Below are 25,513 nucleotides of genomic sequence, written 5' to 3' on the forward strand. Positions count from 1 at the left end.
AGGTCCATCGATGGCGATTAGCCAAAATGGTCAGGGACCCAACCCCATGCTCCAACTACCAGAAGCTGGGACTGTATGACAGGGGATGGATCACTGGAAATTGCCCTATTCTGTTCATTCCCTCTGAAGCATCTGGTACCGGCCACTGTCAGACAGGATACGAAGCCAGATGGACCTTTGGTCTGACCCAGTATGGCCGTTCTTATGTTACGTCAGCGAGACCCTTGGCTGGTGTAAACTGACATGAGCTCATTGAAGTCGAGGACCACGTCCACGCAGGCATTTTTTAAATAATAGTGCTGCTTAGCATATTTACATTTGATTTTTCATCTGTAGATCTCAAAGCACTTTACAAAAGTGGGCACTTATCATAATCCCCATTTTACAGATGGGGAAAACTGAGGCACAGAGAAGAGACACAACTTTCCCAAAATCACACAGCAGGTCAGCGGCAGAGCTGGGAACAGAACCCAGGACTCCCACTCCTATGCCCTAATCAGTTACATGACCTCCTAAAGGCAAAGAGAGACCCTACACAAAGTAAGACTTTCGATATTGTGCAAATGTGAACAGTTTCTGACCTGTGGAATCCAGGCGGTCAGTGGCTCCTTCTGCATCTTTTGAAAGCGTCACTCCATGAAGGTAAATGCTGTAGGGTCGACTGGCCATATTTCTGAACACGATCTACGTAGATATGGAGATGCAGAAAGTTTGAGTTCAGCATTCAGTGAATCCTGGTCTGGGTAAATCCCAGGGAGAGCGAAACTTGCATGATTTCAGCACTGAAAGTGCTCAGGGGAAGAAACGCTCCTTAAAAGAAAAATCTGGGGATATTAAACCAGAAGCTCTACTGCAACATGAACATTTGTGGACCGCACTGATTGGGATTCCTCTTGTGCTGCCTGGTCTCAGGCGGCTGATGAGAATGGCATCCTCAGGAGCACTTCCCACACGGCCAGGCACACGAAGCCATGGAGAGTGCTAGCCATGGACTGGAATCACGGGGATTCCGTAAAAACAACGAGGAGTCTGTGTGGCACCTTAGAGACTAACCAATTTATTTGGGCATAAGCTTTTGTGGGATAAACCCCACTTCATCAGATGCATGGAGTTGAAAATACTGTAGCAGGTATAAATATACAGCACATGAAAAGATGGGACTTGCCTTACCAAGTGGTACATTATACATTATCTGACAAAGACTACAACACAAGCTGTTTCTTATTTACAGTAAGTTATTTTACATTTACAGTAAGATACACCACAGTACATAACAGTCTTTGTATTTGGCCCTCGCCACTTACCGTGATTGTGTCTCTAACCTGAGCTCTGATAACAGGGCCCAGAATTCCCATTTCCTTGGGCCGGGGAGTCTCCAGAAGCTTATTGAAGTTGGCATCTTCATACTGCCTGAAAACGGCCTTTTTATACTTCTTCCCAATGAGATTTGAGAAGTTGTCCAAGGACTGAGCTTTATATTGCCTTAAAAAAAAAAAAAGTATCAATAAAATCTTCTTAATGGTGAGATCCACTAGATGATAGAATACTCTCCCACGGGAAATGGCGGAAGCCCCACTGCATGGCAAAAAACAGATCTAGATTAGACACAGCTCTATAAAATAGATTATGATGATTTGTGCTACAGTAGTAGCGAGAGGCCCAACCAAGGTCAGGGGTCTCATTGTGCGAGACACTGTACAAACACATAGTATGAGATAGCTTCTGCCTCAGAAAGCTTCCAATCGAAATTTTCAAGACAAACAAAGGAGGGGAGAGAGGAAGTATTACTCCTCCCATTTTACAAATAGGAAAAGGAGGCACAGAGGGACTGAGTCACTTGCCCAAGGTGTCACAGTCTGTGGCAGAGCCAGGAATTGAACTCTGATATCCTGAATCCAAATCAAGAGACTAGACTTAATTAACATTACACCAAGGTTTCAAAGACAGTGGAATTCCCAATGATGACTAAGAATAGGTAGGGTTCATGAAATAAGGTGAGAAGTTGTGTTTTAGCCATGAGCTGTGGCTGTTTTGTACCTGGATCCTTTTGAGAAATGCTGTGGAAGCGTGATAACAGTAAAGGTCAGATTTATTCCCCTCACTCTCTCCCTTTCCTTCTCCTCTCAATCCTCCCTCTCCCCTGCTGCATCCTGGGAATTGTAATTCCTGAACTCAAAGCTACAGGAGTCCGCTGGGAACAAATTTGCAAACACACACTGGGATAGCTATCTGCACCACACCTTTCCCCTTTAGAATAACCATTGTAAAATTTCAGTCACTTCCAGACCATCACTTGAGTCCTGTAATAAAGTCTTCCAATCTTTTAGGCAGTCTCCTATGTCTCACACTTCTCCTAATACCTGGAGAGGCACGAACAAGACCGGGTAGTGGAGCAATTCCTACTGCTATAAATTGTCCATCATTACTATTGGTGTCATCAGCGTTCTCTGGTCCAAGATGGAAATCAGCATTCTCTTCTTCAGCTGTTGGCTGATGAACTGTGGACAGTCTTGAAGTGTTCTATTTCTTTTGCTCTAGTAATCCAGCAGAATCTTCTCAGATTTCTGTTAACTGCAAAGGAAAGGAATATCCTGAACGTTCTTTTTTGACTTTGTATGACAGCTTCACATGAAGAAGAGCTCCAATTTCAAATTTGTGAGGTTTAGCACTTTACAGTACACACACTGCCTTTATTTCTCCTGTTTGTTCTGAACACATTCATGAATAGTTTCATCAGGTTTGGTTGAAAAAGGAGAACATGTAAGTCCTTGACAGGTAGTAAGTCATTTACCAGCCTTGTGTCCTCTTAACAGTTCAAAGGGTGATAATCCTGGTGTTGAAAGTGGAGTGGTCCCAGAAGCAAACAGTGTTTCATGTAAAGCTTCTTTCCCTGGTCTCACTTGAAAACTGGTAAGCTGCAAACTTTCTTTCACCAGTATGTTCATTATCTCAAGTAGACCACTCGCTCTTGGATTGAAGAAAGAAACCGTTTTCTGTTTGATAGCATTGTTAATGAGGTAGCGTTGCATTTCAGCACAAGTTATTTGCATTCCATGGTCAGTTACCAATTCCTTGGGAAATCCTTCTTGGGCAAAAACTAATGATTTTAACTTATTTACTATTTCAGCTGTAACCTTTCTAGTGAATGTAATTTCTGGCCAATCTGAATGATAGTTTACCATACTAGGACAAACCTCTGTGTAACAGACTGATCTTCAAATGCTCCCCATTAGGTCAGGAGCCGGTTTCTCTCATGAACAATTGGGATAACGAACTGGTGTGAGAAGAAAAGGAGTACTTGTGGCACCTTAGAGACTAACCAATTTATTTGAGCATGAGCTTTCGTGAGCTACAGCTCACTTCATCAGATGTTTACCGTGGAAACTGCAGCAGACTTTATATACACACAGAAATCATGAAACAATACCTCCTCCCACCCCACTGTCCTGCTGGTAATAGCTTATCTAAAGTGATCAACAGGTGGGCCATTTGGCCCACCTGTTGATCACTTTAGATAAGCTATTACCAGCAGGACAGTGGGGTGGGAGGAGGTATTGTTTCATGATTTCTGTGTGTATATAAAGTCTGCTGCAGTTTCCACGGTAAACATCTGATGAAGTGAGCTGTAGCTCACGAAAGCTCATGCTCAAATAAATTGGTTAGTCTCTAAGGTGCCACAAGTACTCCTTTTCTTTTTGCGAATACAGACTAACACGGCTGTTCCTCTGAAACCTGGTGTGAGAAGGAGGCTGAAGGTTTTCTGTGACTTATCACTTCTAGCACAAGCCGTGCAAGTCTTGATTATTTCCTCAACTTGCTTGTCCATCCCTGGCCACCAGAAGTCTTATTGCAGTTGTCTTTTGGTTAGACTCATCCCCATATGTCCTCCATCTGCCAGGTCAATTAATCGTTGTCTCACAAGTGTAGGCACAACAAGATGGTCAATTCTCAAAACCCATTCATTTACAAAGGACAGCTCACGTGATACATGTCTATATATAGCTCCGAGTGTTCTGGTGTCATTGTCATGTAAGACCATCCATTGACTATGTAAGTCTTTAGGTCCTTGTGATGGGGTGTGCTCCCCACACTGAAACTGCAAGAGTTGCATTAGGTCAGGTGGGCCCAATCAGCTAATTAGGTTCAAAAGGGGAGCTTTGGGTTGGAGGCAGCTAACAGAGAGAAGCTCACTTGTGAGAGAGAGGCAAGGCTTCTACAAAAGACAGGGAATTAGCAGGGAGATATGTGCAGTCACTTCTGGGAGAAGGGAGATGTGGCTGCAGCTACAGAGGCAGGTAGCCTCGGGTTACTCCCTGGGAGGAGGGAGTGAAGAGACTGGCAAACCCAGAGGATGGGGGCAGGCCAGGAGGTATGGAAGCGGCTCAGGGAAAGGCAGCAAGGTGCAGGGAACTGATTTTGGCTGTCGTGTAGAGGGTCCCTGAGCCGGAACCTGAAGTAAAGGGTGGGCCCAGGTTTCCCCACTGCAGGAGTGGCACCGTGAGCTAATGAAGCGGAAGACTGCTGGAGAGCAGGAACATTGATACACTCCAGCACCTAGAAGGGGAAACCACAATAGTCACTTAGCCAGAGGGCTGAGTCACAAAGAGGACGCTGCAGCTCTTGGAAGTAAAAGGGAGGCTGCAGAGGAGAAACGGACAGGGTGTAATTGCTGGGAGGGACACTGGCCTGACTGAACTAATATCCAGGACAGCCACAAAGTGGCGCCATCCGGCGGTGAGTACAGCAACCCCATCACAGCCCTGAACTACCTTGTCTTCTCTCATGGCTGTTACCCACTCTGAGATTGAGTTGTAGCAGAGATTTGTGCAAGGACAATCTCTTCATCATCTTTCTCTATTGCACCCTCATGGTAAGGTATGAGCAGGCGAGACAGAATCTGCAGTGGTGTTTTTGACTCCTGGAAGATACACTGTCAGCAAATCAAAGTCCTTTAGTTTGGTGACCCATTTGGCAATTCTTGGAGTTGCTTTTCCAGAACGTCTTGTGATGAATAAAGGTGAAAAAGGTTTATGATCAGATCTTAAGATAAATCTCCCACCACCCCATAAGTAAGTTCTGAAGTGTCTTACTGCCCAGAAACATGCCAGAACTTCTTTCGCAATGGCAGAATCAGATTTTTCAGAATCAGTCAGGGCTCTGGAGGCAAATGCAATAGTGACTCCTGTCCATTTTTTAGCTGAGTCAAGACAGCACAAGGCCTTACTCACAAGCTTCTCTTGTGACAATTGTTTGTTTCACAGAACCAAAAGTTCTTAAAGCCGGGATGGTGGACAGTGCATATTTGATCTTGTTAAAGCTGTTCTTGTACACGTCAACCCATTCAAACCTTACATGTCCTTTTTTTGGGAGATGACTCAACAGAACTACTTTCATAACAAACTTTGAATGGTATTTGCATAATCCAAAGGAGGACTGAAGTTTGTGCTTTTTGTCAGGCTGTGGTGCATCACAAATGGTTTTCACTAGGTCTGGTTTTGGTTGTATGCCGTTCTGAGAGATTCTATGCCCTAGACATGTCACTGAGATGGTACGGAGTTGACATTTCTTCTTGCTAATGGTAAATCTGTATCCAAGTTTTTCTAGAACCTTTTTTAGCATGCCATCATGTTCAGATTCATCTTTGCCATTCACTAGAATGTCATCTTGAAAGTAAGTAACACGCATTCTCTCACCAAAGATTGCAGGCATCATTCTCTGGAATACTGGTGCTACAGAGGCCTTTTGAATTGGAAAAAACATTCTGCAGTGATGAAAGCTGTGTACTTGCAGGATTTTTCCATTAAGGGGATCTGGTGGTAAGCCGAGCATAAATCAAGAGTCATAAACACTCTTGCCTCCTTCAAGGTGAGCAGCATTTCACTGATGTTGGATAGAGGATGACAATACACAACTATGCTGGAGTTTAAATCTCTCAAGTCCACATAGATGTGGATAGCACCATTGGGCTTCCTGGTGAGAATGATAGGAGAAACCCATTCTGATGAATCAACTCGTTCAATCGTATCTGCTTTATGTTGTTTCGGAATCTCCTTGAGTGGTTGTCTCACTGCAACTGGTATGTTTTGCATTTTATGTTGTACAGGAACCACATTATTTTGTAGCTGGCACTTGTGCTTGAACCTTTTTGCAACACCTGCAGTATCTGTGAAAACTTCTGGAAAGTCCAATTCCCATGCCCCAAGTGATCTGCTTGTATATATTTAAGTTTCTACAGATGGATCGGAGCTGTTCCTGACCAGCCTCTTCTCCCCACAGATCCAGGAAATCTAATACCTCCTGTGTAGTACAGGCAGGAGTGTGCCTGCAACATGTAGTTAGCATAGTCAGTTGCTAGGTGAGCTCTCCAAGCTGGGCAACCAGGAAATGGAATTCCAAAAATTCATGGGGCTTTTAAGGGGAGGGGCAGCTTCCTGCATACCTCCAGTGGAGTTCAAAAAGGTGAGAGGTCAAGGAGGGGCATTGTGGGACACCTCCTGGAGGCCATTAACTTGATGTAAGTTATGCAGTGTCTATACTGACACTGCATCCATCTAACTACATCAATCTTGACTCTACGCTGCTCATGGAGGTGGAGTTTAGTTGGCAGAGCGGGGTAGTTACGTCGGCGGGATTGAAATTAACGGGTAGACACTTCCATAGTTAGGTCACTGTAAGATGCCTTGCATTGACCTAACTCTTTAATGTAGACCAGGCCTAACTTGACGCTCTGGCACTGAGAGTGAAGTATCTATGCCTTGGGGTCATCTGACCTGGACCCTGCCAGGGATAGGCAGCGTGAATTTGTCAATTTAACAGATGAAATGATCAGAGATCAAATCGTCATGAAGACAACAAGTTCCCCCAACATTTGTGAACAACTCCTCATGATAAAAGGCCTTACCCTGGAGAAAACCATAGAAGCTGCCTGACGAGTGGAAAGCACCATCCACTGTGTTAAGTCGCTTTCTGCAACACCAGATGTCTTCCAGCCAGCAGGTTAATACAGTCTGATACAAGACTGCAACCCGCAAAGCTCCTAAATCTACATCCTTTATTCCCAACCAACACTGCACTGTGCTATTTGCCAACTCCCAACCTGAGTTGCATGCCTCAGACATACCCCAGAGGCTATGGTGGGTCTCCCATCGGTAACTATTTTACAGCTACCATAGAGTACAAAAGCTGTAATCCCAAGGGAAAAAAAAAAATCTATGTAGCCCAAATGAGAGTTTCTATTTTAGGATGGAATTATCAAAGGGGGCTTCAAATGATATTAGATCTGAACAGCACAGAACATATTCTGCAAACTGGAAAAAAGGACTACAAGAGGGACCTGCAGCAGTGCTGCGTGAAAGCCAAGGAGCTGCAGCAGGCATACCAGAAGGCAAGGGAGGCCAACAATTGCTCTGGTGTGGAGCTGCAGTCTTGCCACTTTTACAAAGAGCTGCATGCTATCCTCGATGGAGAACCCACCACCACCTCTCCCAAGAGCCCTGTGGATTCTTTGGAGGAACCTGAGTCTCAGGCCCTCTGCTGTGAACAGCGAGGAGGAGGAGGAGGAGTATGGCGACAGGTGACCAAGGTATCCAGTGGTGCAGCAAGCCAGGACATATTTTTGAGTCCTGCACAGTCCAGCTAGTTCCTACAGTCCAACACAGGCAAGCCTGATGCAGGGGAAGGAATTTCTCATAAGTATGCAATTTGCTTTGAAATTGCAGGGATGGAAGGCCCAAAGTTGCAGGACACGTCTGTTGATTTACTCTTTTTTTACTGATGCTAGGTAAGGTACTGAAACAACCAATAGAGGTAGAGTTGTTATCTGCTTTTCATCCCCCTCTAGAGTTAGGCAGAGGGTCCCTGCAGAACAGTTTGTGCGCTCCAGGATGTCCTGCGTATCCTCCACAGAGATTGTGTGGAAACTTCTCTGGATGTAGTGTGCAATCCTCGGCCAAAGGTTTCTGGGGAGGGCTTCCTTATTTCTTCTGCAACGGTAGGACACTTTCCTACGCCACTCAGTGATTACTTCAGCCGGAACCTTTGCAGCACACAGGCTGGCTGCATATGGCCCTGGTTTACAGCCAGACACCTGCAGGATCTGTTCCCTTCCAGCCTCCATTACCCTCAGGAGTAAGATATCAGCTAAAATCACCACTGTCTGTGGAAAACAGTGCCAGTATTCAGTTCAATTGCCCTATATGCACACACTCATGCCCATGAGCTATCCCCTTCATTCCCCCCCTCTTCCCTTCATGGTCGTACTCATCATGACTGGACTGCAGCCATATAAGGAGGAGAAGGAAGAAGAGGGATGGCATATTCCAAGAGATCCTGCAAGCCTCTGCTCCTTTGGATACCAAGCACGGGGCTTGGATGTTCACCCTTGAGGACAGCAGGCCAGGGATAGAGCGGAGAGGAGAAAGGTGCAGGAAAAGGACAGAGATGTGCAGCAGGAGATGCTAGCGCTTCTCAAGCAGCAAACAGACATGCTGCAGACTCTTGTTGAGCTTCAGGTTCAACCATCTTGTGCTCGCCTCCTTCTGCAGCCCAAAGAGAACTGCATTCTGGGACCTCTGGGGCCACTGCACTATCCCTACCACCACACCCTGGACAATCACAGCTGCAAATACACTGACCTGTGTATGTGGAAACTTGTTGGATTTCCCAACTCCAAACTGAGTCCCAACTGATCAGTAGCAGTCGGGCATTGCAAGTTTCCACAGTGCAATTACCACTCACTTCTCCACTCTCAGTGCAGATCTCATTTTGGTGTTGCTGCGCAGGAGGGCTGGGGTGAGTTCAGCACATAGATCCAAGAACATCCGAAAGTTCTGCAGCCACTGCTCATCTTCCCAAACCTGACGTGATCCCACCCGTCAGTGCTTCTTTCTCCGGCCCAGCTCCAGCTCCATCATGAATGCCATCAACAACTTTGAATTGTTTCTTTCTATGTCCCAGAGCAAATCTAGCCTCCAAGAAATTGTCACGTTCCCTGCAGCTCCTCTGGCGGCTCTGCAAATACTGCAGGACCAGGCACGCCATTCTCACAACACTCATCACAACAGTGCAGAGCTGTGCAGGATCCATGCTTCTGACACAGATAATGGACAGCCAGGAGAGAGGCACAGGTTTGTGGGGATTTTGAGAAGAGGCGTGGAACGTTATGGGATGCAGATGAAATTATGAGATGGAGAACACTGCATTATGGGACGTTGAAATCATGTTCCTAGTCACCCCTGCGCGACTCGTTTTGCATTGATACAAGTGCTGCTAGTGAGAATGCGCACCGCCGACAAAAACAGTGCAGTGTGGACACGCAAAACTGATGTAATTACTGCAGTGGCTGTATGCTGATGTAACTTAGGTGGACATCATTTTGTCACATAGACATGGCCTTTGTCTGCACAACAGCACCCCTCGCCTAGGAAACCACCTGCTGCCTTGTGGTGTCAGACTCCCTAGGCTTCCACCTTGTCCTTGATCCTGCCCCTGTTCTGGCTTCAGCCTTGCCCAGGCTTTGTTCTAGCCTGCTAGGGGTGAAAGCAAGTCAAGTGACTTACCGGTACGCTGGGGCCAGGTCTGGTCCCCGGAAGGGGCGGGGCCTAGGGTTGAAGGGGTGGGGCTGAGGGGGTCAGAGCCAGCTCCAGCCCACCCTGTAAAGGAAGTGCCCCGCCCCTCCTTCTCCTTCTCTTCCTCCTCCTCTTCCCCCCTCTCCCACCAGGGCTCCAGCAGCGGGCCTCTGGAGGCTATTTAAAGGGCCTGGGGCTCCAGCCACTGCTGGGAGCCCCAGGCCCTTTAAATTGCCCCTTGGGGAAGCCGGGCTTCCCCAGTATGGTGCACCGGCTCTTGCTGGTACGCTGTACCGGGGTGTACCGGCTTACTTTCACCTCTGAGCCTGCTCCAATCTTCTCTGTGCCCTACTCTGACTCTGCCCCAGACATGTTCCTGACCTGCTCTAACCCTGTACCCACCTCCTGAACCCCAGGCCCTTGGACTGTCTCCAACCTGGCTTCAACCTTTGGCCTGCTTCTGGTATCTGACTGTGATCCTGACTGGGCTCGTCTATGGACTCTGACCTTGGTTCTAACCCAGCGCCTGTCCCTGGACCTTAGTTTCAGCACTGCCCTGTCCCAACTCTATGTCCGGCTTCGACTACTGCTCTAACCACCAGGCTTGACCACCTAGAACCTGGAGCCTGACACATTCACTTATTCAGCCGGGTAGAGCCCTTCAGAAGCCATTTACTAGGACTTCTACATAGTGCATTCCATAAATACCATGCAACCCTGCCTCTAATATTCCTCCTCTTCTACAAGATTGAGTTCCTGTGAAAAATATGCAGAAGGAGTTCTTAAGGGCTAGGACTTTACATTATATAGCGCATTTCCTAAGCCGCCTCAAGTTAACATTCATCAGCACAGTACAGTTCACCGTTTTACCTATCAATGGTCTCTGGAATTTCTGGAGCATAATCCCAGGTGACTTCTTCCGCAGCAATGAAATATTCCCAGTCCTTAATCATACGCAATTCCTTAAAGGATAATTTCTTCTTGAACACGTCTTTCCCCGCACATTCTGTTATGTTGAGGTAACCGTGCATTCCAGCTGGTTGAAGAGAGACACAGTACAATGGTTACTGTTAGTCCTATGAACACGGCATTCCTACAGCCCATCAGCTCAGGATGCATGAAAACATTCACTCATTGACCTGAGTCTATTCAGGTTGAAAAAAAAGAAGAGTTCAGGCATTAAGGGTGGTATTTTCAAAAGGGCTTGTGGGAGCTCAGCTGAGAGCTCAGCAACTAACTCGCATAGCCTCCCTTGAAAATACCAGCCTAACTGACAGCAAGAACTGCCCCTTTTCTGTTAAATGAGCCCTCCAACCTTTCACAAGAGGGAATCCACTGATCCATTACAACAGAGATCTCTTCACTCCAGGGGGAAACTAACATCCACTGTTAAAGATGAGCAGAAAAGATTTTTTGCCTACTAAACTGCAAAAGTTCTCTGTTTCTCCTGAAAAAGCTGGTCAATCTCCAGGTTTTTTTTTATAATGAGGCTCATCTGAGCACTTCCCAAAGAGTTAAAAACTAAGTTATATTCATTGTTGCCCTCTAACCCCTTTGCAGCAGTCATCCTAATGAGCCCCATCTTGCAACCCTAATTTAAACAAAATGCCCTGTTTCCACTGATTTCCTAGGATGATCCCAAATGCGTTAGCCACCACATTTGACAAACTTAGCAGCACTTTAGGAGATAAGGAGGAAGAGACAAGAATGACACTCTAACTGTATAACTGCCACCTGAACAGATGTTCCCTTGCCTTGCAGATGCTTCTGGACAAGAGAAGATATCAGCCACCTTCCTTTCTGGCTCACGGTCATGTTTGCTGTGGTCGATGCACCTCCCACAAGGCTGATGGTCGAGACCTTGCGACGATTTTGTTCCAGGACTTGCCCATTGAAATGGATGGAGAAAATCTCTGGTTTGGAGCTCATTCCTATCAAATGCCAGCTAATGTTATCGTATGTGCAAGCTCCTAGGTCTGAAACAAAACAGCAGGGTTCAGAACACAGGCGAATCATCCCAGAATCACAGAATGGTTCATTAATTCCCACTGGTAGGTGAAAAGTGAATACCCACTCTGCACTTTTAATAAAGTCTCTCTGATATCTCAATGGCCATGTCTAGGATGGATACTGTATAGGCCATGGGTGGGATTTTCAAAAGTACTTAAGTGGATTAGGAGTCTAAATCCCATTGAAGCCAATGGGAGTTGAGTGCCTAACTCACGTAGGTGCTTTTGAAAAACCTCACTCCTTATCCAGTGGGTGGCAGGAAGAGATTTAATTGTCTCTCTGCACAAACAGCCACGCCCTTGGAAGCCATGTGCTCTTGGCACCAAGGGCAGACTGCAGGGGAAAGCGGTGGTGGGTGGGAGCGCACACATGCTCCCTTGTGGAACCAGATGCTCAACGTAAGGTTATACATGAGTCTGTGCCACTCTACTCCTTCTGTTTGCTTTCTACAGCCCTCTAGTGTATGCTGCAGTGAGGAGTAATACACAGTTTGTGGACTCTGGCTGGACACCACGAGTACGTACGGTACCTGGCAACGTCCCATTAGCGTAACCATTAATCGTGTACAGGAGAGAGGTTGATTTTTGCCAGCTTTTGCTTTCATCGAACACAGCAAACATCAACACATATTCTTTGTCAAACAGCTTCTGTGTCCCATCTTCCTTCAGGCTTCCTGTGGGAGGAAACAAGAGGTATCAGATAAAGGCAAAAATAAAAGCAGCTCACATCAACTAAAAGGCATCCAGATCTATTCCATGAGCTTTCCGCATGTGCCAGCTGCACCTGGGCACATAGGACGTCTTTTCAAAATGTGCTTGAGGTGAATTTAGTTCTGGGGAAAGGTGCTGGATTGGCAGCTTTGGAGACTGAAAGCCTCTAGCATCCACAGAACAGGTTCAGCAGAGGGAGCATCAGTGCATCCTCCCTCTAAACTACTCTGGTAATGTGCCACAGAGACCATCCCTGACAGTGAGAAAGGAAATTCGTCTTGAGGTCCAATTCAGTCCTTGGCTTCTCTTCTGGGACTACCAGATTAATGCCAGGTGTAGCTGAGTTTCTTTCAATATGAACAGCTGCCCCCTTGGTACTGGACTGACACCCCCAAATCATTTCACACAGACAAGCAAGTACCCTTCACATGGTAAGGATTTTTGGTCATTACTGCCATGGGCAGATACTGCAATGATGAGTGTAGTATAAGAACCTATACAGAAGAGAATAGGACTGGTGACTTAGAGGTGAGATGCATTTATATTGTATACACATATGTATTGCCATCCCACCCAAATCTAGTTTCATCTCACTGTTTCTTCCAATAGATTAGAAACATCAGAAATGCAAACTTGTTTTCAATATATTGCTTGTTTATTTGACTTGTATCGCCCAGACAGTGCTTAATTTGTAATGAAAGAGGTGCTGGGGCTCAAGCAATTTTTTTACTTTCATAAGTGATGCGGAAAGACCTGAGGTGCTGGGGCTATAAACTGCTCAGTCTAGAGGTGCTGGGGCTCAGCCCTGGCAGAAATTAAGCGCTGCACCCAGGACTCAGACAGATATAAATGACTTTGGAGAAGCTTGACACAAGGAAGGAAAATAAATATTTTCAAAATATTCATATACACAGTCACATCAGCTACATCATCAGAACTTTCCAGCAAGGATCACAATAAAACACCGAAGGGGAAAGAGCTCTGATGAGAGGAGGAGACTATAATAATAGATAATTTATAATACAAGAGCATTAACATTCCAAATTCTTGAAAGGAACATTATTGACTATGGTGTCAATCCTACAATGCAGTGTGAGTGGGCAGACCCCACACTCACATGAAGCCTCTTGAAGTCATTGTGTGCGGAGGTGAATTTGTGTGTATCACATTGTGGGCTCTGGGTTTTGTTTTGTTTTGGGAACGACTAAATGTACAAACCCATTTAATCAATGTGCTTTACCCAAGTCATTCCACACAACAAACTTTTCTCAAGGAAGGAGAGAACCAAACTAAATAACTCATATACTAGCCTTTAGCAAAGGAAAAATATATAATCCTGTGGAATGGATGGCTCGGGGGACTGACAAGGAGCTAAGGAGACTTTCCCTTAGATCACCGATTCATGTCCATCTCAGATCTGCTGCAAATATCTAATGTCTGTTTGAGATCATATAGAATAGCAGTTACTATCAATGAGGGGATGGAGCATGCTCAGTGAAGACAGAATCTTTGGAGATTTTAGCCACTAAACTCTAGCATGACACTACTAAGCATGTGCAAACTGAAATTTTTCAAAGGCTTATAACACAGCCAAATTTTGCAGATTTTCACGTGAACAGAAAAAGCGCATCCCTAACAGAAAGGCCACTCCCCTTTGCCAAATTTCACATTCCTGCTCCAAAGCATGAGGATGCTAGAGTTTCTCAACAAAACAGTCTTAATGGTTTTTTAATATGCGCAAAACAAAGTGTTTCTTCCTAGCCTCGTTCTCGGAAACAGTTGATCAGTTTTGGGTACAACTTTCCAAAATAATTCCATCTGAGGCAGACACCTGGAATGGTAAATTCCAGCCTGAACAGTTAAAGTTTCACAAAGTTATAAGCAACTGAAGTTGGGGGTCTCAAAATGGGAAATGTCAGGCAACTTTAATATAAAACGGTGTTACCAGCCCTGCCTACAATTAGAATTATTCCAGAAACTAGTGTGCATTACAGCTAGTCCAGAACACTGTAACCTTGAGCCCTAAAATAAAGACAGAGGAAATAAAAATCAATTTTCTCTAAACTGCCTGCCCAGAAACACGAGAAGGGAAGAGGGAAATGAAATGCCTTCTCACATTATGATACAATCTTCAAGCTTGATTTTTATATTTTTTGTTTTTATCATTACCAGAACAGAAAGCAACACTATCAGAATGTGCTAGGCCACTGAAACAGTAGACCAGCCGACATTTTATAGCTTTTGTCTACCCACAGCATTTTGGTTACCTTTTTTACATATAAGCAATGCTCCAACCAGACCAGAGTTAAAGTCCACCACCATGTTCTCATGTGAGTAATAGATATAGGTGAGACAGGGAGGGTCGGCTTCTTTAGGCCCAATTTCTGCAGTGATCTCCCATGTGTATTTATACACCAGGCCTGAAGGCACAGCATCGTCCAGTTTTTCAAAAGAAGATGTTCGGTCAGCATACAGGGAACCTGCATAGGTAGAAGTCGAGAGAGGGAGGTAGAGGTGGCATTGAGGGAGGGAGGGACTGATGAACGTGTGAACAGGGTTTTTACGACCATTGCCACCCATACACAGAGAGCTTGAGTCTTCTCTCACCTGCACCAGCTTTACAATGGTGTAACTCCATTCACTTCAGCAGAGTTACTCCCGATTCTCACTGGTGTCCCTGAGAGCAGAATCAAGACCAGTAGTCGGTTTCATTTACCCAGGCTGATGTGGTGGGGGAGCATAGTACAACTGCTCAGCCTCTCCATGGTTGGAGTCAGGAGTGATTGAGAAGGTACTAGCTGCCCAATTCACCAGCTCTCCACTGATCCTGGTCCAGCCTCCCTCCATAACACTGGCCCGGTAGGAGCTACTGCAGCCTTCCGACTTTTGTGCATTACAAATCTGAATGGTGATAACATTGCATTTATGTATTTAATTTGTTTGCATTGTCTACAGCCAATAAATATGTTCACTTAACAAGAAGGCTTCCTGGAGGTTATCAAAATTCTAGCTGCAAATAAGATGAGAAATCAGTGAAATATCACCCTGAACCATCATCAAACAGAATCGGAGATTTTCAGTGACATGTGATCGTTCCTCAACACAGAGCTCGACTCTGCTCCCACTCAGCTGAGAGCAAAACTCCTCTTGGGCTCACCATACGAACAAGGCATTAAAGAAAACCTCAGAGAGCTCTCCCGACAAACTGATTAATAGCAAGGAACAAGATCATCTAGAACTGGGGGGTGGGGTGGAGGAGGGGTGGGCTGGGAAATCTTGGACGTTTTTGCAAAAAATGTATTCACACAGTTTGAAATTTCAACATCTGAAAAAAATCCCAACCCCCTCGAGAGTTGCTGAAAAGGGAGAACATTTTTCCAGATATTGTTTCGAGATTCAAAACATTTCAACCACCTATGACATCATCAACCCTAATGCAATTAAATATTTGCAAGCTGACAGCCCACGTGCAGTCACTGAAACCAGTGCAAAGGGAGTGTAAAATGCTACCATTCTGACATGGAAGTGCTTTACATTCACTTTGCACTGGTGAAAATGAGACACAAAGTGCAAATTGGGCGCATATTCAGTAATAACGAACCCATTACCAATGGTGGCAAATACCTTGAACTCTAAAGCCTTGGAACTGAAAGAATATAAATACATTTTCTTTAACACACACATTTAAACATTTACTGTATGGGAGGATAGTTCCCAATCTTTAGGGTAAGGTTCTTTCTGAAAACTGTAGGTGTTTGGAGTAAACAGCGTGTGAGGAGGCAGGACAATGTTGTGCAGTTCATTTAGTGCATAAACAGCCACAGACTAGATTCAAAGGTCACAGGTCATCAGTCTTTGGGGGATTTTCTGAGCATTTCCTCCCTCACCACTCTATTTTCTACCCCCTTGTTGCACTTGCAGCTCTATGCAATCTAGCTGATTGAGCGCCAGTTAGAAGAAGTTAACATCAAATTGGATTCCATCCTTAATTTTATTAATGGATGTTGGTAAATCATTTGGCAGGATAGAGTGGCACTGTTTTAAACTGATAGCTTTACTCAAGTTTGATTTGGTCTCTATGGCATTCTCGACAACCAGCAGGATATATTAGTACCATGCCTCTAACAACTGACAGCCACAGGCCAGATCTTGCAAGAAGCTGAGCTCCTCCTGGGAGATACCAAGTATCCTTTGTCATAGTCCCTGGGTAGGCCACCCCTTCTGAGACCCTGTTCCAGTCCCCCGACTGCATCCCTTTCAAGTGGCAGGGCTGTGCCTCCACTTCTTTTTGGGGTGAGATCCCCTGATCCAACCACTCCCTGACTTGGTCTCTGGGTCACACCTCCCTGGTTGCCAACCATGATATTGAGCAGGCCCAACAGCTTGGCACCTGCAAGAGGTTCTCCTGGGGAGCCTGTGGTCAGTGGTAGTACGCAGTGACACAGAAGCAGCCTCTTCAAAACAAAAGTATGATTTGTTTGCCAAAAGGCACACAGCACTCAGAGAGATGGATTGAAAATAAGAGACCTATACACAGACGGTCTTACCTACACTAGGCATTCCCCTCATGTCCCTAGGTAGCCTTGGAGCCCATGTTTTCTTGGGGACCAAATTACATCCTGCTTGCTGCCCAAATTACGACCTGACATCAAAGGTCGATGGTGTCCATACCCTGGACTTGGTTTTCAGCCCTTCTCTATCTAAGATTATATAGTCTTGAGTAGAAAAAAAGAATAGATGGCATTTTACAGCACATACCTTCTGATAGTTTGTTGTAAGCTATGCCTTGTGGGTGAATGCTCAGTGGTTTGTTGGCCATGTTCTTAAAGTGAACTACTAAAGTGTCTCCCACTTCAGCATGCAGAGTTGGTCCCAGAAGTCCTGCAGAAATTCAGCATAAAAAAGAAAAAGAGATAATGAGCATCAAATGGTGCATCTTAGTGAAAGGGAGACAGGTACCTTCTCCTGAGTGGGAAAGTGAACTCCTGTTAAAGGACAAGTTGCACAAAATAAAGGCAGAGGATTTAATGCCAGTGCAATGAGGATTAATGCTATCCAGTGATTTAGCTGTGAAATACCTGGATGGTGGAAAGGCAAACAAGGATCTAACAAGATGTTGCCCAATGTAAATGAGGTCGTGAATTATATATTCAGCAAAGGACACTGAAAATCATCGGAAAATTCTGCACATGAACAGAGAAGGCTGTTTCCTGGAGATGGAAAGTTCAGTGAACAGACAGCTTAAAAGTTGGGAAGAGGATTTCTCCCTTTACAAATTAGTCACCGGTACTACCAGAGTTTTAGGAAAGCAGACAGAAGTCTTAGGGAGTGTTTAATGCAACATCCAGAGCAACAGCCTCCACAACACAAAGTATGCCTCCACTTCAGTGGGACATGCAGTTGCTAGCATGGGAATGCCTTGCCAAGCGGCTTTAATCTAGATAGCACGGCTAAGAGTAGCAGAAAAGAGGCAATAGCGCAGACCCAGGTGCAGGTTAACAATGTCAGTACATACCTGGGAGGAGCCCACACTGAAGCCCATGCTCCTGCATCTTCTTTGCTACTTTTAGCCACGTTAGCTACATTTAAGCTAGTGTGGGTATGCATACCTGCACTGATATCACACTTCCCAGTGCAGCGTAGATATACTCACAATCAGGGAAGAAAAGCTCCTTCAGTCACAGAACGCATGCTGAGGAAAAGGGGTTGGTAAGAAAGGTATTGTAGCGATGGCCTGAGGCATCTTCCACTGCAGTCAAAAGGATTTTTTCCATTGACATTGATGCACAAATGGAGCAAACCCTTGCAAAGGTGGTTTCTTTTTATTTAACTAGACATTTACCTGTAAATACATAGCACCTGTCAATGAGTAGCACCTCACTCCACCCAGTGACTGCATCATAGGGAAAAGCCAGCTTTACCCATCCTATCTGAGGGGAGGGCTTTTATGGAACAATGAAAAGTTACCAAAAGATAGAACAAAGGAAGCCAAGTATTGGAAAGGGGCATATCAATGCAGCCACCACACAGGAAGGGGAAGCACTGTGCAGGAGAGAGCAAGGTCACAGGCTGGGGGAAGGAAACTCCATGTGGGATAAGCCACCCAACATGTAACAGCCTGCATGAGGCAGGGGAAACCCTGCCTGCCTACCTTCCTGGACACAGGTGTCCCTCCAAGGACTCCCAAGGGAAGAGTGAGCTAGCTAGGCACATTGCGCTGAGGATGGTTCTTGTGTTCTATATCATCTGTATTGTCTTGTGCTTTATGTGATTAAGTAAAAGAGCAATTGTGTTAGGCTCTGTGCAGAGCGTGAGAGTATGTTATCTGCTTCACAATTATCACATGCCTCCTGTTCAACTAAACCTTGGAGTGGAGTGTAGGGAGAGGGTGGGTTTGAGTACAGGAGTGGTGGAATCCATCATGGGGAGTACTAAGGGGAGAGCCTCTGCAGCTGTGCACTGGTCCAGCATGAGCCCAGGCAGAGGATGGCAAATGGTGTCAAACAGAGCCTGGGGTTGGAGGATTGAGTGTGATCAGTGAGACTGTTTTGCACAGCGCTACATGTGTGGGAGATTGATAGCAGTGGAAGGGAGCAACACCCACATTTTTCAAGTTCTGGAAATACACAAACCGGCTTCCAGAAATGGGTGCCCACATATTCTGCAAATGCTGCAGTAGTGTACGCCTGTATGGCCAGCAACGGCACCGCATACAGACCCATCACACAGATGACGTTCTAGGAGCACGAATGATCCCACAGAAAGGATCATTCTGCAACAGTATGATCATAGCAATATATTAGAAACATGCAATAGGCAAGACAGTCAAAATCTCCTGGTTATGAAGCTGAAAACAGTCAATGACTTACATTTTCAAAGGTGGCTAGTGATTTTGGGTGCCCAGTTTGAAATACTGTAAAGTGGCTTGATTTGCAAAAAGTGCTGAGCCCACCTGACTCAGAAAATCAGCCCCTCTTAAGGCATCCCAAATCAGTGACCCAAAAATGGGAACTCCAATTACTAGTCACTTTTGATTCATAAATTCCAAGGCCAGGAGGAACCATTGTCATCAGCTAGTCCAGGGGTCCTCAAACTTCATTGCACTGAAACCACCTTCTGACAACAAAAATTGCTACATGACCCCAGGAGCGGGGACCGGAGTCTGAGCCCACCGGAATCCGGCTGCCCCGTGCAGGGCGAGGTTGGGGGAGTGCAAAGCCAGACCCCCACTGCTCTTGGTGGGGGGGCCAAAGCTGAATCCCAAGAGCTTCAGCCCGAGGTGGGGGGGCCTGTTACCTGAGGGCCTCCCACACACTCAGGACTGAAGCCCTTGGGCTTCGGTCCTGGGCCCCAGCAAGGCTAATGACAGCCCATGACGACTCCATTAAAATGGAGTCGTGATCATTTTTCCCTCTAAGCTGTGCCATGTGCGCGCGCACACAGATCCTAAACCCTCTGCACATGGCGAAACACGGCACGCATAAAAATTTGCACAGAAGTGATTTTTTGCACACACAGGGCCTGTCAAAAATTAGAGGGAACATTGTCATGACCCACTTTGTGGTCCCAAGCCACAGTTTGAGAACCTCTGATCTAGGCTGACCTCTTGTATAAGAGGCCATAGAACGTCTCCAGAACAATTCCAAGAGCAGATCTTTTAGAAAAGCTCTGAATCTTGATTTAAAAATAGCCAGTGACGGAGAATCCAGCACAACCCTTGGTAAATTGTTCCAATGGTTACTTACTCTCACTGTCAAAAATTTACACCTTATTTCTAGTCTGAAGTTGTCTAGCTGCAACTTCCAGTCACTGGATCCTGTTATACCTTTCTCTGCTAGATTGAAGAGCCCATTATTAAATATTTGCACCCCACGTAGATACTTATAAACTGTAATCAAGTCACCACCTTAGCCTTCTCTTTGTTACGCTAAATAGATAGACTCTGAGAACTCAATCACTATACAGCATGTTGTCTAACCCTGTAGTCATTCTTGTGGCTCTTCTTTGAACCCTCTCCAGTTTAATCAATACTGATAACAGAGGCCAATATTTTTAAGGGATTGGGCTTTTGGCTCCTGGGCTATAGAGAAGAGCCACCTAAATTCTCTCTATATTTGCTTGGCTTGCAGTATATGCTAGCCGTGGGTATACAAATACAGGTACGTTTTCCTGCCCATGGAAGACATTGGCGTTGAAAGTTATTTTCTGCTTACCTGAGAAAGTATCTGTTGGTTTTGCTTTCTTAAAATCTGCTTCATACTCTCTATAGGCAATTTTCTTAAACACAGGCTCTGAATTTTCTAATCTGCAATAGGAAGTATTAAAAGAAATAAATTAAAGGTAAAGCTCCTTAGCTATTCAGTGTGGTCCAGTGGAGTGGGCAGGAGACCGGGCCACTGGAGACCTGGCTTCGATTCTTGGCTCTGTCACTTGGGTAAATCATTTCATTTGTTTCCCCTCCCATTGTGTCCATTTAGAGTGTAAGCTCTTGGGGACAGGGAGTCTCTTAGTACATGTTCATTCAGCACTTAGCACAATGGAGCCCCAGTCGCAGGTGGGGCTTCTGGACACTATTGTGAGAGAGTTTAATAACGTAACAAACCACGTTTTGCTATGCTGTGGCTCCTTTCGGCTCTACTGTGAGGTTGGTATTAGTTTCCTTATTTCACAGTTGGGGGAATAGGAATCCAGAGGGCTGAAGTGACCTGGCCAAGGTCACAAAGGAAGTGTACTGTAGAGATGGGAGCAGAACCTGGATCCCCCATCCCTGTGCTTCATTTTCAACATCACCTGCAATGATCTCAGCACAATCATTCAGTGTGGCAATTATCTGTAACTGCTGTGACTTTTAGGTAAAAAAGAAAATGTGATTCGTTCCCCTTTGAAAGAGCAAACTGGCCTCTTATAAGGTAGCCCAGGGATCAAAGCCATTCAGGAAATTGCTTCTTGGGAAATGTGGCAACTGTCTTTACCTTTTGATGCATAAAAGTATATGCACAAATGGATCCCATGCCCTGTGCTGTAGAAGGAACCCAAGCAGGCAAGAGGAAGAGCGCACATGGCTCTTGGATGATGGGTGTTGAGCTGAAATGAAGGTTGGAGGGGCAGAGCCGCTAGCTGATTGGTAGATTTCTTGGTAACTACTGCAGGGGGCGTTCAGCAACAACTCCCTCTCAAAGTCTCCTACCTTCCTTTCAGGAATGTAAGGCACAGGCTTCGTAGGGGGAAGTTGATGACAGTACACAGACAGGGAGACAGGGCAGGTGGATGAAGGGGAGGTCAGCCCATGGTGATGGCTCAGGATCCAGCCTCTGAGTTCAGAGCAGATCTGCTGCCCTGCAAGGCTGTGGATTACCCTAAATCACTCTCCCGCAAGGAAAGAATCGGGCAGAAACGCCATAGGTGTCTACTCCATGGGGAGCAGAACTGGGGACCCTATGAGTTAACAGGGATTTTGTCATTGACTTCAGCAAGAGAAGGCTCTGCTCTAGAGAGCTCACTGCTGAGTTTTTGCCTGCAAGAGTTTGTCCTCACAAAGGTGATATGTGACCTCATGTTATGATGTTTGATGGAACTTGCCTGACCAACCCTGGGGCGTAGGAAGAAGGCAGTTATGACAAAAGGAAGAGAATCATTAGAAAAACCTGACATTTTTTCATGAAAATCTTGAATTGAAATTTCAAAAATCTGAAACGTTTCTCCCAGGATTAGCAATAATGTACAGCCAGAAATAATCTTTGACCAGCCAGTGTGCGTAAACAGAGCCAAACCTCTAGCCAGCTTGGTTTCTATACACAGCGATGAGTGGGAGACATACACGTAGCACAAAAGAAACCAAAGAGCAGCTTGGAAACGTCATGGACGTATGAAGGCAAGCCCAAACGGTGTATGTTTGGAGGGCAGGGTGCACTGAAAAATTACACCTGGTCATATCATACACAGCACTGCCAGCCTCAAATGTTCAAAAACATGAGATTTTGTTTGTAAAAAATTGCCCAAAATAGAGCAGTCCTATTGAGACCTGAGTTGTTTTTAGTGTTGGTGTAGCTGTGTTGGTCCCAGGATATGAGCAAGACAAGGTGGGTGAGGTAACATCTTTTACTGGATCAACTTCTTTCTGAGTTAGCAGCCAATAAAAGAATAGGTAATCACTTTAGAGATCAATTAAATGCATTCAGAAAAGTTTTGGGCCCCCTTTCGAGAAACATTTGAATAAAAAACATTCAAACGGATCAAAGAATGTCCGACTTCCATGCCACCTAACCCCTCCGCCTTTTCCCTCCTGGGTCCCTCCCTCCTCTCCCTATTCATGTAGGTCTCCTATATTATTACTGGTTTCAGAGTAGCAGCCGTGTTAGGCTGTATCCGCAAAAAAGAACAGGACGACTTGTGGCACCTTAGAGACTAACCAATTTATTAGAGCATAAGCCCATGAAATTTGTTAGTCTCTAAGGTGCCACAAGTACTCCTGTTCTTTATATTATTACTGTAACCTCTACCCTACTGTGTTACACCTATATAGTACTGTCTGGTTTTGTATGGTCTGTTCTTGCAGCTTTGAAGAGTTGTAAAATTGCATAATTCTGTTGGAGATCCCATGAAGCCTGCAGTATTCAGCAGCGTATATCAGCTGTAAGTCATTTACCTTTTGGTACTTATTGGGGGGGTTTTTAACCACAAAAAAAAAATACTAATCCCAAAAAATTTGTCAGTGTTGCCATGGGAACCTGAAAGTGAAACTGAGCAGAAAGCATGAACATGGTGAAACTGACTGTTGTGTATTCATCACCTCAGCTGAAGAAATGTACTTAGTAAGCAACCATAAAGAAAGTAAACTAGATTATTCATTTACATTTTTAAAAATCTATGGTGCTTTTTGTAAGGATCTTTTCTTATTTAAAAATAGATGTAATTTTGCCAACTCTGGTGATTTTTTTGGTTAGTTCTGCGACATTTGATGTTTTTTCTTAAAGCCCCAGTCACTTGAATCAAAAGTTTGCATGAGAATCTCAGTTTTTTAAAAAAATAAAAAATAATTACCCCCCCCCCCCCAAAAAAAAAACAGTACATTTTTAGTGGTTGCAGAGAAAACTTGGAAAATGTGACGTGAGTGTGACCAAAAAGCAAATAAAAAGAACTTCAAATTTCCCCCCAAATGATGAGATTTTAAACAGATAATAAATGTTGAGAGTTTTTTTATTTGCCTTGTGGCTTTTGAGCTTTTCTACACAACTGTGAGGGCCAGAAACTTTTTTTTACTGTTGAAATGAAAGCTGAGATTCTGATGTTTTCACCTAGCTGCAGAATCTCCCGAGACTCATGCAAAAATTCTCAATGTAGGATTGACCCCAGTGACAGTTTGGGGGGCACAGAGGACATGGGACTGAGTCCAAGTTTGCCTTTGTCAAAATGGCATCAATAATAACGGCTCCAAAAAAAATCACATGGTGTGAATAAAACAGCTGATAGCATTGAACTGAATTAAGGGCTTCATCCAACTGGAATCAATGCAAAGACTCTTATCGACTTCCATAGGCTGGATCAGGCCCTAAGCCCAGCTCTGCACAAACTCCTCAGGAGACTCAAGTCCCTTTCAGCCCAGGAGGGAGCTGGTTGCCTCCACATCTTCCTAGTCTTACCTGGACTGTTCTTTGGACTGGGGTCTGTAGCTCCAGCTGGTGGTCTCTGCGGCTATGTAGTGCTCCCGGACCCGAGCTGCTCCCACCCGATGCCACGCCAAACCTGGCCACCACAAACCAAGCAGCATCAAGAGAAGGAGGTGCGTGCAGGAGAGCCCCATGGTGCAAGCTCCTGCTGATGTCACACTGGGAGCCACATGAGGCAGTGGCTGCTGCTTTTGCTGCTACTGCTGGGGAAATGCTTTCACTGTGGTTCGTGATGCAAGAAGGGGGGGTGGTGTTAGTGACACCCAGGTCATTGCTCTTCACCTCCTCCTGCTGCTGACAGGAATCAGAGGGGAGATAAACAGCTGCTCAGGCTGCCTTTCCCTCCCTCCCCCACATCTTCCCTGCTGTGTGCCAAGCACAGAGGACAAGCAGCCTCAACCACATAAGGCAGAGTTGGTTGGCTGGGTCGCTGCCTACTAGGGCAGTAGGGTATTAGGGGCAGCGGCCCAAATAAAAACTGTTTATGTGGCTGAGTTGCAGGGTGATGAAGCGTAGGGGCAGTGCTGGCACTGGGGGCAGGGACCTGGCTAGAGATGCCACATATCCGATGAAGTGAGCTGTAGCTCACGAAAGCTCATGCTCAGATAAATTGGTTAGTCTCTAAGGTGCCACAAGTACTCCTGTTCTTTTTGCGAATACAGACTAACACGGCTGTTACTCTGAAACCTGTCACATATCCTTGGATTTCAGGGATTATTCCAATTTTGAGGGGGAAGGATCCTGCATCCTGAAAACCTGGCATGCTGGGTGATAAAGAGCAAGAAATAGTTCAGGGCCTGGGGACTGACAGGCTCTAGAGACTTATAAAAAAAAGTCTCTAAAATGATTTTCTTGAGTGAAAATTTGTTGACATTGTTGAAATTTGACATCAACATTTTCAAGCCTTTTTGGATAATTTTTGTTGTTTTTTTTTTTTTACATAAAAAACAAATCAGAAACATCATCAAAATGGATATTAACTTTTTTTAGTTTTCTCCCATTGTCAGGTTTTTTTTGGTAAAAGAAAAATAGCTGATTTAGGTAAATGCAAAGTTCCAGTGATCTTTTTGACAGTGTCTTTGCTAAAAATTTAAACAAAAAAAAAATAATGAAACTACAAAAAAGTAAAAAAAAAAAAAATCTAACAAAGAAAACTAGGTTCAATTTAAAACACTTTGAACCAAAAACATGTTGGCAATTTCACCCAATTAATTTTGGATGTAACCAACCCCCAACTCTAGCTCTGGGATACATTTACAGGGCACTTGTCCATGCTGTACTGTTCTAGTCTCTGGCTCTCACAGATGCATAGATTTTAAAGTCAGAAGGCACCATTATCATTATCCAGTCTGACTGCCTATAAGACACAGGCCATAGGACTTGCCTGAATTAACTCCTGCTTCAAGTCTAATAACTGTGATTGAATGAGAGCACATCTTTTAGAAAAACATGCAACCCTGATTTAAAGATTTCCAGTGACAGAGAATCCACCACATCTCTAGTAAATTGTTCCTATGGTTAATTACCTTCACTTAAAATGTGCATCTTGTTTTCAGTCTAA

At 45.0% G+C, this 25,513-nt stretch overlaps 1 protein-coding gene across 8 annotated transcripts in view; it reads right to left on the minus strand.

Annotated features, from left to right (window-relative positions):
* Positions 1-25,513, minus strand: part of LOC140896406 (venom prothrombin activator pseutarin-C non-catalytic subunit) — an 81,505-nt gene that overhangs the window by 40,783 nt on the left and 15,209 nt on the right. For 7 of the 8 annotated variants that reach the window (XM_078848213.1, XM_078848219.1, XM_078848222.1 and 4 more), the window contains 8 exons: positions 20,500-20,591; positions 17,045-17,167; positions 14,554-14,766; positions 12,106-12,249; positions 11,321-11,542; positions 10,437-10,602; positions 1,305-1,482; positions 582-684 (listed from right to left, as the gene is read on the minus strand). In XM_078848213.1, coding sequence (XP_078704339.1) covers positions 582-684; positions 1,305-1,482; positions 10,437-10,602; positions 11,321-11,542; positions 12,106-12,249; positions 14,554-14,766; positions 17,045-17,105 — 1,087 coding nt within the window. In that variant the 5' untranslated portion in view covers positions 17,106-17,167; positions 20,500-20,591. Of the gene's footprint in view, positions 1-581; positions 685-1,304; positions 1,483-10,436; positions 10,603-11,320; positions 11,543-12,105; positions 12,250-14,553; positions 14,767-17,044; positions 17,168-20,499; positions 20,592-23,925; positions 24,735-25,513 lie in introns of those variants that run through there. The other variant, XM_078848211.1, reaches the window with a different exon arrangement.

The sequence above is a fragment of the Lepidochelys kempii genome, chromosome 1, assembly GCF_965140285.1.
Source record: "Lepidochelys kempii isolate rLepKem1 chromosome 1, rLepKem1.hap1, whole genome shotgun sequence".
In the NCBI taxonomy this organism is placed as follows: domain Eukaryota; kingdom Metazoa; phylum Chordata; order Testudines; family Cheloniidae; genus Lepidochelys; species Lepidochelys kempii.